The sequence below is a fragment of the Lactuca virosa genome, chromosome 9, assembly GCF_052849685.1.
Source record: "Lactuca virosa cultivar CGN04683 chromosome 9, Lactuca_virosa_CGN04683_v6, whole genome shotgun sequence".
NCBI classification, from domain to species: Eukaryota; Viridiplantae; Streptophyta; class Magnoliopsida; order Asterales; family Asteraceae; genus Lactuca; species Lactuca virosa.
The window spans coordinates 53,336,028-53,348,963 of record NC_136434.1 but is presented as its reverse complement, the minus strand read 5'-3'; the positions used below and the strand labels follow the sequence as shown (position 1 = coordinate 53,348,963).

The window sequence follows — 12,936 nt, the reverse complement described above, 5'->3', positions numbered from 1 at the left end:
GGGTCACCTGGCCACTAGCTGAATGTCGATAGTACAAGTTTCTAAAGAGGATAAAACATAGACCTTGCAGTCTATTATATGATGTTTTAAAGGAACTATTTACTTTATAAATTTTTGGAATTATGCTCACTACAAAAAATATATATATAGAATATATATTTTCCAACCAAACAATTGGATTAAATACTTTCATTAGAATAAGGATGTAATGGTTTATCCTTATCTAAAATGTATGAAGTTGTAAAGCTTATGTTAGACAATAAGCTTAACTACTCTAGCATCTACAAATTGCATTTATGTAGACTATCCTAAATGATTGTTTAGGATGAAGTCTGTACTAACCCCACTAATTGTCATTCCATAAGACAAGTACTTAGAAAGTTCTTTTTCTAATGGGAGTTGTATGGAACTTTAAGAGCTAAAGAACCATAAACTAAATGCATCATAGTTTGGAACTAGCAAGTTTTCAACTGTTGTTGAATCTGCTTAATGGTTGATCAGAAACTAATAAAAAACATAGAGATGCATTCATGTATGATTATCAAGTATGGGCTTGATTAATATTGCTCGATATATTGCGAATATAAAGAGTAACTGAGTTTTCAAAGGAGAAAACATACATGAATGAAAATCTTTCCAAGATTTAAGCTAACATCTCAAAGTAAGAATATTCTTTCTTATAAGATAATTACATAGTGTGATTTGATTATAAATCAAGATGACTCTTGTGTTTTTCTACAAAGCTAGTGGGAGTGCAGTAACATTCCTAGCCTTATATGTAGATGGCATACTAATTCATGGAATAAGGTTCTATATAGATAGATCATGGAAACTTAAATGATTAAGAAAAATTGCATTGATTGTCAAGGATCTTAAAGAGCTTAAGATAAAGGACTCTGAGAGAGTTATCTTGTCAAATACTACATGACATGATTTTGAGCACTCCTCAAAATCCTATTACAATGTTTTGAACTAGATAATATGATTGTATTCCATATACATAGCTGCAATTGGATTTATCATATATGTCATGATTATGCATAAAGGCCAAATAAGTCGTATGCTTAGAGCATGTCGAATGATACCAGTATAAGTCGAGAACAAGTCATTATGTGACTTATAGGAGCATTCTAAATTACTTGCAAGAACTAGAGAAATATTCCTAATCTACGGAGTATTTGAAAGAAATCTATGTTTAAAGTTGTTACACATGTGCCAAAATTTTCAAATAGATTGAGATGACTCTCAGTCACAATCGGGCGTGTCCTTATTATTAATGAAGAGATAGTTACATGGATAGTGGTTCCATGTAGATTTTAATTACTGTTACACATCAGAGTTAGAGTACCTCATGGTTTGGAGAACCACGTACAAAGATGCTTAATGTATAGTTCATTATGACTATAAGTAATCCCATTACGCAAGTATTGGTATCTAAGTCATATTTAAGCATCTAATTCATTCTCAATAGTTTTTCTTTATACCCTAGTTGTGTATAAAGCTGAAAATGATTGTATTCGCAAAGTTTATACAAATCAAGTTTGTCAAATCTACTTAACAAAGCTGTTTCATTAGCTAAAGCATGAAAGTCAAGTTGGTGCTATAGGGCATTGTTGATATAAGTATATGTATTTGATTGAAATTTAGTATTTGGGTATTGGAACATTAAAAGCAACATATATTATAATGAATGATATATTGGATATGAGTCTTTCATTAAATAATTGTTGTGTTCTATATTAGCATGTTTAAATCCTTGAATAACTAGGTTATTCTAAATGTCCATAGTCGTTCATAATTGTGGGAGCATCTATGAGGTAAGACTAATATGAGTGGATTGGTGGATTCTCATGGAGATGAGAATAGCAAGAGTTGCTACCAACTTCATAGATACTTGATTAGGAGAATAAGTATTAGACTTGACCCGCATCAAAACCACTTTATGGATCGTATTCAAGAGTGATGTTTTGATCAAGGTTGTATCTTTGTATTCTTAGACCTGAGATACATATTTGGGACTTGAAGTGTAGGAATTGTTGTGCTTTGACATGGTTTAACGTTGTTTCGTAAAAGGCAGTCATAAGGGCCATCGTTCGGTATGACATGAACTACATTGATGGGCGTATGTAGTCGAGATGGGATTTGTCCCTCTTATTCGTTGAGAGTTAGAGATCTAAGGCCTTACTAAAAGTTGAACACTAAATGAGATTGATCGTGATCCATATCTCATGTTCAACATGATGTCTGAGACAAAAGAATAATTGATACCACACCTTTAGTAACAATTGTAGCTTAGAGCTCCTGGAATTGGCTGTTGATGAGACAGCACCCTTCATATGTTGTTAGGAGCAGTAGCCCGTTGCTAGATGTCATCTACTGTCTATGTCAATCTATAATGAATCTTGTGAAAGTGGGAGATTGTTGGATCTATATGCCTAAGAATCATTATGGAGTGATATTGCTAATAATATATGATCCCATAGGGTCACACCTTTATCAAGTTGGCACATTTTGTATATTTATTATTAATATGATTATTAATAAATAATATCAATTCTTGTATTTAATTAGGGAATAATTATTGTTTTATGAAAATAATAATTAAAAGTATTACTAGTTATTATTTCATATGGTATGAATTAATAAGTCATGCACAACATTTTGGACTAGTTGGATTCTTTTGTCTTTTACCTAAAGATAAAGTTTATATTTTATAAACTTAGAGTTTATAAAAATCAAAAAATCTTTCTTATTTATTAAGCATGGTCGAAAGTTGATGATGGTGTGGGAGGTTGCTTGTCAACCTTTCTCCCTTTGTCTCCCATGCTTCTAAAGGCTACCATTACTTTAGATTATTTTAATGGTTAGGCCTTACTTTGCATGGACTATATAAGAGATGCATGAGGCTTGCATTTTTGATAAGTGAAGCACTTCTTCTTCCTCTCTTTTTCTCTCTAAAACCGTGGGTTCTTCTTCTCTTCTTCCTCTCTCTCTTTTGAAGTTAGTTTGGTGGTTTAGAAGCTCTCTTGAGTTGTATCCTTTAGTGCTTATTTGAGGTAAGCACTTAAAGGCTTTAGACACTCAAGAATGCAAGAAGGAATTAGCATTCCAAGTGCCTTACTCTTGATGGTGGATACTTATAGAGAAATCATATTCTTTGGTTTTTGATATCTTCATCAACACCCCAAAACCAAGTGGGTTCAAAGGCTTCAAAGGTTATCTCTAAAACATCTTGTGGTTGGTTTTATTTCATTCTAACCTCTATAAATGGATCCATGATGGTTTGGTTTTGTTATGAACTAAAAATAAATTTGTTATTTTTAAAGTCTTCCGTTGCCGGTTTTTGTGAAAAACAAACTTATGTTTCGTATCAAAACCCAACACTTGGATCAGACCGGTTTCGGATAATAATGTGGACCGTGGATCGGACCGGATGAGACTTACCGGGTCCAGGTTTGAGTTTTCCAATTCTTGGACCCGTTTGGACCGGTACTACTTTACATGTATACGGTACAACTTGTTAAAACGCGTTTTTGGGTTTGATACAACTCGTTAAAACAAATATTTTTTTTGGTTTGATAAGTTACAATTCGTTAAAATGAATAATTTTTTGGGTTTGATACAGTACAACTCGTAAAAATGAATATGTTTTCGTTTCTTGTGCCCTTTGGACCGGTCAAACTTTGATTATTTATACTTTATACTGTAACGCCCGTGTTTCTAGGCTAGGAATTATTATTGATGTAATAGTCTAGGTTAACCTTTGTAACTCATTTTGAAATAATATAAATGTATTATTTGAGTATTATGTGTTTTATGCTTAATTTTGTGGCTTAAATGAATTAAGAATAAAAATGAGCGTCATAAATAAATATTAAATAAAGCCGATATCTAAGGATAAAGTTGTAGTGGTCGAAACAAGGATTTCGGAGATATAAAGAGTACGGAAATCCGAGTTATAACGAAGGAGTTATGACCTGTCGAAGTTTCGCGACAGAACCGGCACTACACTATATGACGTAAAATACGAATTTAAGATAGAGCGATATCTAGCCTTAGTGATCTAAACAAAAGTCGTGGAATACGTTAAACCGAGAGCGTGCATAAAAAGAACGTCCAAACCTGACTTCGTATGAGGAAGTTATGATTTTTCTAAGTTTCGACTTAGCGGTATACAGCCCAAATCTCGAAATTGAGATCGAGTGATATTTGGCCAAAACAATCTAAACGAGAATCGAAGATCTCATCGTTAGTAGTCCAACGGTAAAAAGACAGACGAAAACGGACGTCGGATGAAGAAGTTAGGATTTTATAACAGAGTTTTCCTGTCCCGGCTTACTAAAAATAATATAATAAAAATAAAGTCAAAATTAGCCGACGGAGTCTAAATGAAAGTTGTAGAGCATAGTCTCACCTACGCGTGGATATAAAGAACGTCGAAAACGGAGCTCGTATGCGAAAGTTATGAATTTTTGAAGTTCGAGGCACGCATACCAAAGCTTATCCGAAGAGTACGCCCAGCGTACTGCTTGTAGAGGGAGTACGCCCACCGTACTCTGAAGTTACGCCCAACGTAATTGCAGGGATCAGCCCCTATAAATAGATGTCGTGGGCTGCCGAGTTTTAGTGCTCAAATTCTTCTCTCTCACTCGTTATTGCCTTGTTTTGCGTGCAACTTATACCCCGAAGCCCCGGTATCATTCTCGACACCCGAAGCAAGCCCCGAGGATCCCGAGAAGTAAAGTTTCCGAGCCGAAACTCTGCCCGCGAGAAGCCCGGTTTTCAAGAAAGCATCCCGGTTTCACCGAATAATACTACTCTTAGAGTCGTAGTGCTGTCCGATCATCTTCTCATCAAGTGAGTGTGTAGTCACTTTCTTCTAACACATAGATATGAAGTATTCTTTATAAAATACGTGCTATGTGTTTATATATTATTTGTTTATTTGAAATAATTGTTGAATGAATTATTTGCATAGGTTTAAGCTGTATATAAATGTATATATTTTTATCTACTAATATGTTGGGTAGAACATGGGTAGACAGTTGGTGTGTGATGAAATAAAATTATGAGAGGCCTTGTTGTTGTTGCTGATTCAGTCATCTAGCGAAGTTTAGATGACGACCACGGACTTTTCTAGACAGTCCAGTGGAACGCTAGCAGGCTCATAACCTGTAAGTGTTAATGAACTTGGGTGTTCATTTGCTGTACTCCATCCCCCCATGGTTGCCTTATTTGACATAAATTGTTGGGAAACCCCCAAAGCAGTGTTGTCGCCCCGATGAAAATCCTTAGGCTAGGTCCCTTGGGTCAATTGTTTTAGGGACGTAAAGTGAGAATAACGGGAATGGGTAATTGGGTTATTATTGGTTGATGAAATTAATATAATCATTTATTGTGGGTTGAAAACCCTATATGCTCACCAGGCTCCCAAGCCTGACCCACTTAGTTTTTCTTTGTATTACAGGTAGTGGCACGAGAGCATAAGTTGGATGACTTGTCAATATATTTTGGATTATAGACCATAGTTAAATATAACTGTTGTAAGGTCTATTTTGTATTGTTTATGTTTTTGGTCTGTATCGGAACATGACATCCCGAGATTTTGTTATATAATGAAAATACATTTCTTTAAGAAATGCTTTGATAAATTTTGTTTTATCATATTTTGTTTTGGGAACAAATTCTGCAACTCTTTTAATCAAAGGATTACTCTGATTTTACTTTAAAAGCATAAATTAAATCGGTCTTTTCTGACCGTGAAATTGGGGATGTCACATATACCATTTCTTTGAAGGATTATAAATCATTTAATATAACACTAAAAACAATAAAATTATAGTCTAAATTCATCTACAAACTCTAAATTACACGTTGGAAAAAATCTCATGTCAATTCGACTTAAAACAAATAGTATATATGTTTGTTTAAAGAATTTTGCATAATACAAAAGGTTTAAATTTCTTGTTGAAAAGTTGATATATTTCAACTTTTGATATCTCATCTTTGAAGGATTGTAACTCATCGAATATAACACCAAAAACAACAAAATTATAGTAAAACATCTTCAAACTCTAAATTACATGTTAGAAAAAAAAACTCATGTCAATCTGATAGAAAAACGAATGAGATATGATTGTTTAAAGAATTTCACAGAATACAAAAGTTTAAATTTCTTGCTGAAAAGCTGAAATATTTCAGTTTTGATATATTATCTTTGAAGGATTGTAACTCATCGAATATTACACCAAAAACAACAAAATTATAGTTTAAAATCATCTACAAACTCTAAATTACACGTTGGAAGAAACGGCATGTCAATCCGACTTAAAACGAATGAGATATGCTTGTTTAACTAATTTCACATAATACAAAAGTATAAAATTCTTGTTGAAATGCTGAAATATTTCAACTTTGATATCTCATCTTTGAAGGTTTGTAACTCATCAAATATAACACCAAAAACAACAAAATTATAGTCTAAAATCATCTACAAACTCTAAATTACATGTTAGAAAAAACCGTATGTCAATCTGATTTAAGACGAACGACATGTGCTTATTTAAAAATTTTCACAGAATACAAAAGTTTAAATTTCTTGTTGAAAAATTGAAATATTTCAGTTTTGATATCTCATCTTTGAATGATTGTATCTCATCAAATATAACACCAAAAACAACAAAATTATAGTCTAAAATCATCTACGAACTCTAAATTACACGTTGGAAAAACTCGCATGTCAATCCGACTTAAAACAAATGAAATATGTTTTTTAAAGAATTTCATAAAATACAATTTTTTTTAAAATAAGCCGGTTCAAAACCGGTTTTTACCCTGAACCGGCCGGACAGGACTGGTAAAAAAAATGGACTGGTTTTCTCAAATCCTAGAACCAAAAACCGGCCCGGGAGTCCAGAAAAACGGTTCGGTCCGGTCCACGGGTCCAAATGATCACCCCTGTCCAATATATACATTTGTATCCATACATGAAGAGTTATGCTTTCATGATGACGTCATTATAAAAGCATACTTCATGCCATTTATTTATCATCTACTTAAAACTACAATGAAAAAGGACATCCAAACACCCCATTTGGTCACAAAGGTAAAAGAACAAACAACACCTACAATTTCCCAAAAGAAAGACTTTGTTCAAGAAGAGTTGCAGCCACACACAAACAATGACACTTCCATTTTTTTTTCTAAGACTACAAGATCTCTGGACTTTCACCCATTGAAAACCAGGATCAAGAACAATGAACAATAACAAAAACGACACCAACACATAACACCATAGACTTTAGCCAATGTGTTTACACAATGATAGGCCTTGTTAACCTAACAAGAATGGTGTAGCTGATTCCAATGCATGCTGGAAACCTATTCCAGCATCGGGTGGCAATTTCTTTGACCCTTGTGACACTGGTAGAGTGAAAGAGGACCAAATGGGACACATTTGGATTTTGGAAGGAAGACACAATTCGCATCTTCATGGGATTTCCTTGACCATGATTTCTCTGGTAAAAATGACCTACAAAATATCAACCAAATCTGCTTTTAGTACCAAGAAAATGCAGTATTATCCAGCATATATGTTTAAAGATTCATAAAGATACTACCTTTAATCCAAAAATGTACAAGATTAAGCTTTATCTTAAAACTTTCTATATTATGTTTGATTCTTTTTTCGTTCTTTAGAACAAAAAGGTTGGTTTTTATTTGTGGAAGTCGGGGCCCCATCCCCATGTGTGAAGGCTAAGAACCACAAGAACATTAGAAAATGCAAACAAGTAGTCCCCTCCCCTCCCCCCCCCCCCCCCCCCAAATCAGCCCTACCCCTACCCTACCCAACCACCACCACCACTACAAAATATCATATTCAACAAAGCCCACTCATGAAAAAATTGCCCCACCTGTGACACTACTGTAAAGGTCATAAAAAAATCGAATCTCTGTTATAAAAGATCTTGTTGTCTATCTGTTGCATTGTTTCTAGAGGCTGAAACCAAAGTCAAATAAATACTGTTTCTTGTTCCTCATCAAGTTCTGTATGGGTAAAATGGCAGAATATCCAGATAAAGTGTTGTATACATAAGATCTGTTTCTTTAATTCCTTTCAAGACTGAATAAATGATCTGAATGAGACTACATGACCATTTTGTTCTTCCATTCCATTTTATTCTTGGTGTTTTAATACATTCAGCCAGGTTTTCTGACTTAACCTATTAAGTCATTCTGTCCAGATCAAGTGAAAAAGAAACAACAATATATAATTGTCCAGATTAAGTTATTAAGCCCATTTATGTCAAAAAGAAACATCCCCTAAAGGATCTTTCTCTTGTTGCCCAGTTTTTCAAATTTGTTAAAATTTAAAAAACTCATGTCTTTTAATGGAGTATTTGAAGAAAAAGAACATTAGAACATGGCACATCATGAAAGGCTTTACAGGCTTCACGGGCCCTTACAAATTCTTCTTTTCATAAAGCAAACTCATGAGCTCTGTTCAATTATGAGGGCCAAAATGTAAATAAACTCGTCCCCACTGTTCATATTAAGGGGAACACATGTATCATTGGCTAGATCTTTATCCAAAAGCTAATAACTTAATACAGGTAATTATCTTTATCTGAGACTACCAAAAGGCAAACAGAATCAAGTCTTTCATAAAGCAAACTCATGTGTTCTCTTTCTCTTGTTTAAAGAACTTCAAGGAAAACAAAAGACTCCTATAGGTATACTTCTATATGATCAAAGAACCTTTTTTTAGGGTTCTGCTGCAAATTCAAGGGCACATAAAACACAAAGGAAAAAAAAAAAAAAAAATTGCATTTTTTAATGAATATGAAACCAAGTGTGTAGTGTACCTCTAGAATGCAAAACGAATAATTTGCAAGGCTAGATTTGAAGCCCGCCACTCAAGTAGCAGTACTACCGTTCTTAGTCCTGCTGCAATCTAAGGATACCTGCAAAAAATTATCAAGGAAACATTACAAGTGGATACCTGTTTCTTTTTTACTTAATGGTTTAAGCACTTAATCTGGACAGCTATATATTGATGTTGACTTGTTTCATTTTGACTTAATCCGGGCACAAAACTTAGGAGTTGTTTCTTTTTTACTTAATCTGGACAAATTGACTTAATGGGTTAAGTCAAAAAACCTGATTTAATGTATTAGGACACTAACTCTTTACCTATTAGTCCTTCCTCTTTTTTCCTCCCAGATTCTCTCACGTAAAAATTATTGCATATTGTTAGAATTGATGAATATTGTGAAATTTGTTTTTTGGAATGTAAGGGTAAAATGGTCATTTAGTCTCAATTCTCATAACCGACCTCATGCATACAGTGCCTTATCCAAACAGACATTATTACCCTTTCAGACACTTTATCCCTTAATCTCATAAGCTATCTGTGAGTGTTTATTTTTGACATGATTAATAGAGAAAGTCAGGGAAATGAGGCTTTCCCCATAAAGTCCTAACTTTTTACAGTTTTCCCGAATTTATTTTTTTCCTTTTATTTCGCAAGTATACAATTATTTTGTCATTTAATATTTAAACATCATTTATCCAAACAGTAATATTACTTGCCTTTTAATCAGACCTTCATCCTGAATTTTGGTCAGAAGCACCACCACCTTGCATGATCTGGGATGATGGAGCAGGGATTACAAATTGTTGTCCTTGAACAGGTGCTACAACACCTGATAACACCAAAAGTTCTTTCTTTTTTTACACAGATCATAATAACTCATATTTTTTTTTTTTTTTTAAAAAGAATCTTTTGAAAGAAACACACTGCCTGTTGGATATGCTGCTTGAATTGACCGAATGGATGAAGTAGTAGTAGCTGCATTTACATTTGGCCCACCAAATTGCACAATTTGATGACCTGGCAATGTATTATAGCCTGGATAGGCCGTGTAACCATGACCACTTGGAGCTATTTGACCCATTTGATTGTATGGATACATATTGGGCGGGTTAACTGCTCCGTATACTTGAAGATATTGCTGACTTGAATACGGATTGTATACGCCCTATTAATCAGTAAATAACTTGTTAAATTTGAATATATTTCCTTTTTTTCGGGAGCTTTGGGAGACTATTGAGTATTGACCTGTGGATAGACATATTCTGGACTATACGTTCCATACCTGCACCAAAAAGAACAAACATTATCTCCTTAAACCCTAATTGCAAGAAATAGCAATGTACTTACATTTATTTGTGTATTACAGTTTTTTTTTCTTATTAAGGCATCATATTTTGACATTGCTATAATTCATCTACCCTTTTCAATATTTTCAATGATTTCATAACAAATTACCAATTCAATGAGAATGTTAGCATGTCAAATTCAAAAATGTAACTTACGGGTATGAGGGATACATTAATCCTTGTCTGTAGCCATAAAAAAGTGGTGGTTGTTGTTGGTAGCCATAGCTTCCTATAGAAGGCACACGAGCAGTTTGCACACCTCCTGCATAAGATATTGTTGATGACATACGTCCTGAACATAAATAAAATCAATTACAGCCATGATTCATGTAACAAAATTCAATTTTTTGAAAAAATAAAAAAAATAATACCAAAAGAAAGTGCAGGACGAGGGCGTCCAAGTGAAGCTAAATTACAATTCGCCCGTCTACCATCAATGACCGGAGCTGGATCTACACATGCTTTTGAAGCAGATTCAGGATCACGGAAAGTCACCTAAACCCTCCATGAAAACACCATCATCCAAAACAAGTCACTTCACTATAATATCATAAATTAAAACGAAGTGAATATGTATAAATGATTATAGATAAAGATGACACTCACGAAACCATAACCCTTGGATCGGCCGGTGTTTTTATCAGTGATCACAACAGCTTCAAGAATCTCTCCAAATTGCTCGAAGTATTGACGCATGGTTTCACTCTGAGTCTCCCAAGCAAGCCCACCAACGAACACTTTGGTGAAAGTCGTATCCCCGAAAGGGGACTGAAACCCAGAACTCGAACTCGATCCCGAGCTCGGACCTGCAGGAATCGACGCCATGGACAAGACCCTTATGCTCTCTTTCTTTCTTTTCTTCTTAAATCGAATTGGGTTCAAGCATAAGGGTCGGAACCGAAAAGAAATAGAAGAAAGGAACGATTTTTTCACAAAATAATTGGAACTGAACAAAACTCTGTACAGAAATGGAGAAATTCTTTCGAGATTTACGAAATTGGGAAGATTACAGCACCCTAGAAGTTGAGGTGAAAAGGGGTAGTGGTGGGTGGAACAATTCGTTGTATAAACTACCCACAAAATGTCATTTTCGTGGGGTTATGACGAAGAAATTTAAAGGGTTTTCGAACTTGAAGTTCTTTTACTTTCATGGGGTAATCGAAGAACAAGATTCTTCATTTAAACGACGATGAAAATGGATTTTCACCAAATCAAATAAATACACACAGTAAACTTCTTGTGGCATGATGATGATGACAGCGAAGGAGGAGAAAAAGTCGAATGGCGAGCTGGCAAAGGGACGGTTTATCACAAACAAGAAACGGCAGTCAGAGAAGGGGAGAAAAGAAAATCGAAAACGGCTTTCTTTCGGTCCTTTTTCCAGCGCCTAGATTGATAAACGACAGTTAGAGATACAATTCTTAATGGATGATGTACATGCTGCAAATGCAATTGTGGTTTGGATTTAGTACTTCTCTGGACTTTGGATTCTTTCACTTTTCCACCTCGTTGTTTCCAAGGTTGTCCCCAATGATTTCGGAGAATTTTTATCAAATATATTTGAAAAAACAAAAAATATATCCTATTCTTTAGAAAAAAATTATATTTTAAGTATATAACTAATTTATAATTTAGTTTATTTTTTGATTTTTTTTAATTATCAACAAATGAACAAAAAAATTAAATAATTTTTTAAAATTATTAGATTTACATTTCAACAAACTTATTTAATTTTTTATTTTTTAAATATATTATTATTAATGATAAATATAACTAAATCTTTTATATATTATTTTATATATTTTAAATCATTTATCAGCGAGTGCTATAGATTTTATTTTTATCAACTATTAACTAATTTTTTAAATAGTTCGTCAAATATACATTAAACAAAGTACAAAAACTTAAAACTAAAAATATAGTTATGGTGAGAGGGTTTAATTGTGGTTTAGACTATCCCTATTAACAACCCAAATTAATTTTTTATAAAAAAAAATAATTTATCTTTCTTTCACCTATACAACTCAATCCAATCTAATTATTCATACATAAGCAATCAAATCTGATCCAATTCAATTTTATATTAAAAAATTTATTAAAAAAATTTATATTAATATTGATCTTGTTTTGTAGAGAAAAATAAATTACATATTTCAGTATATGTTATTTGATTTCTTACCAAATATAAAATGTAGTTATTAACTAAATTAGATTTAATTAAAAATAATAATTTAAGTCCATCTATCTAAAAGAGACATTTGGCTACATAAAGTAATAAAAAGACAGAAGCCTTTTTGGTGAACGACTTGTTGTGGTAGCCTAGATCACCAAATATGTTTCATTTTTCTTTTTTTTAATTCTTTTTTGGTGAGCCAATCCCAAGAGATCGCCAATGGGGATGGTCTTAGGTCCCTAATAGGGATGAGAATGATACGATTTTGGGACAAGATCGCACCGCAAACTACACGTGTTGATTTTTGTAATCGTAAAACGTGATGTGCGACTTTTAAGTGGTGCGCTTTTTGTGGTTTTTCTAACAGTATGATTTTAGTTTTAAACCTCATAATGAAATGTTGTGGTCTTTTTTTATGGTTGTGCGATTTTTAAACAACAAGAGACCATTCAAAGCAGGGGCGGAGTATTAGTAGGGCCATGAGGGGCTGTGGCCCCCCTGATATTTGGGTTAGAACTAGTAAAAATTACTCCAAAATTTTT

The 12,936-nt window shown here is 33.6% G+C and overlaps 1 protein-coding gene across 3 annotated transcripts; it reads right to left on the bottom strand.

The window, feature by feature from the left end:
- Positions 1-7,106: 7,106 nt before the first annotated feature.
- On the bottom strand, positions 7,107-11,501 carry LOC145137280 (uncharacterized). Of its 3 annotated transcripts, none has more exons than XM_079071423.1 (8): positions 10,828-11,501; positions 10,593-10,716; positions 10,378-10,483; positions 10,121-10,157; positions 9,800-10,040; positions 9,592-9,704; positions 8,865-8,963; positions 7,107-7,531 (listed from the first exon to the last, which is right to left on the bottom strand). In XM_079071423.1, exons 1-6 carry the CDS (start codon positions 11,044-11,046, stop codon positions 9,607-9,609), a joined length of 825 nt encoding a protein of 274 aa, XP_078927549.1. In that variant the 5' UTR covers positions 11,047-11,501; the 3' UTR covers positions 7,107-7,531; positions 8,865-8,963; positions 9,592-9,606. The 3 variants fall into 3 exon arrangements, with proteins under 3 accessions (XP_078927549.1, XP_078927547.1, XP_078927548.1); XM_079071421.1 differs by having other exon boundaries at positions 10,378-10,513; positions 10,828-11,499; XM_079071422.1 differs by having other exon boundaries at positions 9,803-10,040; positions 10,378-10,513; positions 10,828-11,497.
- Between the last annotated feature and the right edge of the window lie 1,435 nt (positions 11,502-12,936).